Here is a 6,000-nt window from a genome sequence, read left to right on the forward strand (position 1 = left end):
AGCTGTTACACTCATGGTTAGAGTTTATTGCCATGAAAGGATACACATTAAAAATCAGCCGAGGAAAAAGACATGGGGCAGAGTCTCGGAGGACTTCCATTCATGCCCCCACAGTGGAGTCATGGACAGTGTTAACTCCTCCCAACAATGATGTGTGGCAGTATGCACAGTGTGTGGCCAACCAAGGAAGCCTATCTGACCCTTGTTATCCAGACTCCTTATTAGGGCACCATCATGTAGACATGGCTGACTGCTAATGTCTCACCTCAATCTCTAGCTCCTCTGAAGGTCACCCTAATATCATGTGACCCAAAGCCCCACGTAAATCACATAGTTTGATTATCTGGTGTGGTCCAACGCCCATAGGTAAATAGAGACACTTTTATCTTGCAGGATATTTCAAGGTGTCAGAGATGACCATCTCCCAGGAGCCAAAGGCAAAGACTAGAACTCTCTTTGGAAAAGGTTAAATTATTTACTACACAATGGCTAAGATTTATTTTAGCAAAAGATATAAAACAAAATCAGCAAAGGTAAGCTCATAAGGCAAAGTCTGGAGGAAATCAGGAATGTGCTTCCGAGATTCCTCTCCCAGTGGAGTCACACAGGAGGTACTTAATTCCTCTAGCAGCAACTTGTGTGGTATGTGAGATAATAGCAGCTAGACAACATTAGACTTAGTGCCAAGGAATTTACTTAGGGAAGCCATAAAGGTACCCTCTGCCTAGTATATGCTAAAAATCCAGAATCTCAGAAGGAAAGTAGGTGTTCCGCATAAACCACATCATCTGCACAAATAGTTTAGGCACAGTAAGCCACTTGTACCAGTTCCGGGAATGGTAGAAACCTTCCTGAAATCCAAGTTCCTTAGAGGTCAGTCAGGGGCCAACGTTGTAAGCACACCTTTCTAAGGAGAACAGTCTCAAAGCCTGCTGTGTTCTCTTCTGAGTTTGTTTAAAAGTATAGAAACTTGCAGTGAGTTTACATTTGAGTGAGGGGATTAAGACTTGCTTCCACAAACCTTGTGCAAAGTAGAAACTAATTAACTAGTAGAAACTAATTAAAATGGGTTATTTTGATGTGTGGGAGTTAGTAAAGTTTTAGTTTCAAAACTGGGTGATATTTAAAGTTATAGAAAGTGAGGAAATGAAGTACATTTGTGATATATTTATTTAAGGAATTGTTGGAATTAAGGTATGTCTTGAACTGTGAGTTACAAATATGTAGCTGGATCTCAATAGTAATTCAGAATTGGAGATGAATGTGTTTTTTAAATGTTTTGTGGTGATGGACCCTTAGGAATGGAAGAAATGAATTGCCTATAGATAGCAGAGAAGGACTGATTGATTGGTAGCAGGAGAAACAGGAAACATCCTGTGTTAGAATTCCAGGGCCTCACTATTCATGAAGAAAAGGTAACCAAAGTAAGACCAAGACATTAGGATAAGACAACGTTGAAAGGTAGTTTATATCTGACTAATTGATGGTTCTTGCTAAAGTGGATATTTCTATGGTGAAAAGGATATAGAATAATGAGCTTGAATCGTCACATTTGGTAATAATCTTTTATTTGAGTTCATTTTCAAAACCATTAGGCCTTTGTAGTAGAGGCCCCCTGTAAAACCAGCCCCTCTTGCACCCTTAATGAGGTTAGCCCTCTCCACTGTCTACATACACAGTATAATCTGGAAAAAACAGTGGGATTCCCACATGTTTAGTGCATGAAAAACAGGCCAGACTCAGTCATTTTCCATAATTGACCAAGGTTCTGTTCTGTTCTTTTACAGCAAGCACAGCCAGCATCTCTGCCCCTCTGCCCTTTAGCTCCTAAACAGTAAAAACAACTACAGGTTAGAAGGGTATTATGTTCGTCTTTGTAGCAAGTCCTATTGCCTTTCTTTAATTTTTGATCCTGTTGATCAGTCTTCCTGTAATGCCATTTTGGCCCCTGCAATTCCCCATAGTACATGTTTTCTTAAGCTCTAAATCTGTTTCCTTGCTGCCTTCACTTGACCCTCTTATTTTTCCTGTTTGCTTAGCGATCTCTTTAATCTCAAAACGTCTATATCAGTGAGAATTCATACCCTATCTGCCCCTGATTATATGGTTGATTTTATTGTTTCTATATTATGTCAAATTGTTTCTGCAGTAAAATAATTGGAGATGCCTTCTGTCTGGACACATTAATTCCTCTGGTTAATGCATACATATACATTACAGAAACTATCATTTACCTTTTTGTGTTTTGAAACTTGTGGTGTAACTTAGCACACTGCATCTTGTCCTTTTCACTTAATACATTATCCTGCAGCTCAGAAAACAGCTGAAGTTCACTCTTTTTTTAGTAGCTAAGTAGTACTACAGATAGAGATATACCATGGTTAATGATGAGGGACCCCTAGTTTGTTTCCAATATAAAGCCTATTTCAATAAGCATTCTTATCAATATAACCTTAAAAACTGGTATCTTAGTTTCTTGAGTAGGTGCCTAAAGTGGGATTGAAAAGATAAAAGGTATATTACATTAGTTTAATTTGCTTCTGTTCATTGATTTTTTTTCCCCTTTCAGATGTGCCAGGTGCAGAGATTAAGGAGTTATCTGCAAAGAGGGCTATTAATGAAGTATTATCGCAGTTTGACACAGTGATAAAATGTACAAGAAACGTATGTAAGGAATGTGGAAATGTATACTGCCACAATACGCAGCTTACTCTCCAGAAGAGAAATCATACACGAAAGAAATGCAATCAGTGTTTAGATTGTGGGAAATACTTCACTCGTCAATCAACTCTCATTCAGCATCAAAGAATCCACACGGGAGAGAGACCCTATAAATGTAACGAATGTATTAAAACCTTCAACCAGAGGGCACACCTGACCCAGCATGAGAGAATTCACACTGGTGAGAAACCTTACAAATGTAAGGAATGTAGGAAAACCTTCAGCCAGATGACTCATCTCACACAGCATCAGACTACACATACAAGAGAAAAGTTCCATGAATGCAGTGAATGTGGAAAGGCCTTCAGCCATTTCTCAGCTCTTATAGATCACCAGCGAATTCATAGTGGAGAAAAGCCGTATGAATGTAAGGAGTGTGGAAGAGCCTTCGCTCAAAGTGCCCAGCTCATTAGACATCAGAAAACTCATTTTGGAGAAAAACCCTATGAGTGTAGTATGTGTAAGAAATCTTTTGTGCGCCTATCTTCCCTGATTGAACATTGGAGAATTCACACTGGAGAAAAACCATATCAATGTAAGGACTGCAAAAAGACCTTTTGTCGTGTCATGCAGTTCACTCTGCACAGGAGAATTCATACTGGTGAAAAACCCTATGAATGCAAGGAATGTGGAAAGTCCTTCAGCGCCCATTCTTCTCTTGTTACTCATAAGAGAACACACAGTGGAGAAAAACCGTATAAATGCAAGGAATGTGGAAAAGCCTTCAGTGCGCACTCTTCCCTTGTTACTCATAAGAGAACACACAGTGGCGAGAAACCCTATAAATGCCATGCCTGTGGGAAGGCCTTTAATACTTCCTCCACACTTTGTCAACATAATAGAATTCATACTGGTGAAAAACCCTTTCAGTGCAGTCAATGCGGGAAGTCCTTTAGATGCAGCTCTCACCTTACTCGACACTGTAGAATGTGTAATGGAAAATGTTAGCAAATAACCAAAACTCAAAATGTTAATTCTGATTATTCTGTATCATCACCAGTACTTTGTACTCTGAGTCTTTTAAAATATGCTCTCTTAGTTTGTATGGAATGATATTTCATTGCACTTTTAATTTAACTTAAAAATGCCTTCCCTTGACTGTTGATATATATTTTTTGTGAAGTGTGTGTTGAAGTCTTGCAGATTATTTTTTAAATTAGAGGTTTATCACTAGGTATATCTCCTAATGCTATCCCTCCCCCCTCCCCCTAATGTAAATGACAAGTTAATGGGTGCAGCACACCAACATGGCACATGTATACATATGTAACAAACCTGCACGTTGTGCACATGGTACCCTAAAACTTAAAAGTATAATTTAAAAAAAAAAATTAGAGGTTTTTCTTCGTGTGCAGTTATGAGAGTTCACTAGATTTTGGAAATATTTTCTATTCTGTAATCTACCTTTTCATTTACATAACGGTGATAAAAGCTTTAAGTTTGATCACATCCAATTAATCACATTTTTTAATAGTTATGCTTTTATTTATTTTTCAGACAGGGTCTTACTCTGTCACCCAGGCTGGAGTGCAGTGGCACAATCATGGCTCACTGCAGTCTCTGCCTCCCGGGCTCAAGTGATCCTCCCACCTCAGCCTCTCAAGTAGCTGGGACTACAGGCATGTGCCACCACACCTAATTTCTATATTTTTTGTAGAGACTAGGTTTCGCCATGTTGTCCAGGCTTGTCTTGACCTCCTGAGCTCAAGCAGTCCATCTGCCCTCAGCCTCCCAAAGTGCTGGGACTACAGACATGAGCCACTGTGCCTGACCTAGTTCTGCTTTTTATGTTCTAAGAAGTATTATTTATTCTATGCTGAGCTTACATAGAATTTCTTACATGTTTTCTATAGCTATATTGTATTTTTACCTTTTACTGTTAGATCTATTTCATGTTTTTATTATGGATAATGGAGGAGGTAAAGGTTGAATTATATTTTCCCCCATATTATTGACCCATAGTGACACCAGTTTTGGGAGATGTCTTTCATTTTCGCCCTTACGTTGTTATTGGCACCTTTTGCAAAAATCAATTATTTATCATGAGTATACTTCTGAAATGATCTGTTTCATCAATCTATTTGTCTTCTCAGTAGTTCCACATTGTCTTAATTATAGCTTTAGAGGAAGTCTTGAAATTTAGGAGTAAGTCTTCCAGTTTTGTTATTTTAACAAATTTCTCTAGGCTGGGCATGGTGGCTCATGCCTATAATCCCAGCACTTTAGGAGCCCCAGACAGGAGGATCACTTAAGTGCAGAAGATCAAGACCAGCCTGGGAAATATAGCAAGACCTTATCTCTACAAAAAAATTTAGAAATTAGCTGGGCATGGTGGCACCCATCTGTAGTCCTAACTGCTCAGGAGGCTGAGGTGGGAGGATTGCTTGAGTCCAGGAGTTCAAGGCTGCAGTGAGTTGTGATCACACCATTGCAGTCCAGCCAGGTTGACAGAATGAGACCCTGTCTCTTAAAAAAAAAAAAAAAAAAAAAAAACCTGGTGATGCTTTTCTGGATTAAAAAATAAAATAAAATTGGCCTCACTACTCTAGCTTATTTGCATTTTCTAATAAATGTTCAGAGTCACCTTGTCAGTTCCTACCAAAAAGCCTGTATTATAATTGAGATTGCATGAAGTCTGTAGACAAACTTGAAGAGAATTGACACTTAACAGCAGTGACTTCCAGTCTGTAACCTTAGCATAAGTTCTATTTGTCTCCTTTAATTTTTCTCAGAAATACCTGTAGTTTTCTGTATAGAGATCTTGAATGTATTTTCTTGTTTATTAACAGACATTTTCACAATATGTAAATTGGTTTGTCTTTTACTTTTCCAGTTTGCTACTTGTACATCAAAATAGCATTTTGTACATTTATCTTGCATCTTGTCTTGAACATTTCACTTATTCTTGGAGTTGTCATACAGATTTCTTAAATTTTTTTTTTTTGTTTTTTTGAGATGGAGTCTCGCTCTGTCACCCAGGATGGAGTGCAGTGGCGCGATCTCGGCTCACTGCAAGCTCCGCCTCCTGGGTTCACACCATTCTCCTGCCTCAGCCTCCCGAGTAGCTGGGACTACAGGTGCCTGCCACCACGCCCAGTTAATTTTTTGTATTTTTAGTAGAGACGGGGTTTCACTATGTTAGCCAGGATGGTCTCGAACTCCTGACCTCGTGATCTGCCCACCTCGGCCTCCCAAAGTGCTGGGATTACAGGCATGAGCCACCGCGCCTGGCCTTAAGATTTTTTTCATAAGCAATCATGTCACCTGCAAATAGACAGT

The 6,000-nt window shown here is 39.1% G+C and overlaps 1 protein-coding gene across 8 annotated transcripts in view; it reads left to right on the top strand.

The window, feature by feature from the left end:
• The window catches only part of LOC100984951 (zinc finger protein OZF-like), an 11,734-nt gene extending 6,204 nt beyond the window's left edge, over nt 1-5,530 (top strand). For 6 of the 8 annotated variants that reach the window (XM_008962185.4, XM_008962190.5, XM_008962184.5 and 3 more), the window contains 2 exons: nt 394-465; nt 2,570-5,530. In XM_008962185.4, coding sequence (XP_008960433.2) covers nt 394-465; nt 2,570-3,669 — 1,172 coding nt within the window. In that variant the 3' untranslated portion in view covers nt 3,670-5,530. The remainder of the gene's footprint in view (nt 1-393; nt 466-2,569) is intronic. The other 2 variants (XM_063600661.1, XM_063600662.1) reach the window with 1 other exon arrangement.
• The last annotated feature ends 470 nt before the right edge of the window (nt 5,531-6,000 follow it).

This window comes from Pan paniscus, chromosome 20, assembly GCF_029289425.2.
Source record: "Pan paniscus chromosome 20, NHGRI_mPanPan1-v2.0_pri, whole genome shotgun sequence".
NCBI classification, from domain to species: domain Eukaryota; kingdom Metazoa; phylum Chordata; class Mammalia; order Primates; family Hominidae; genus Pan; species Pan paniscus.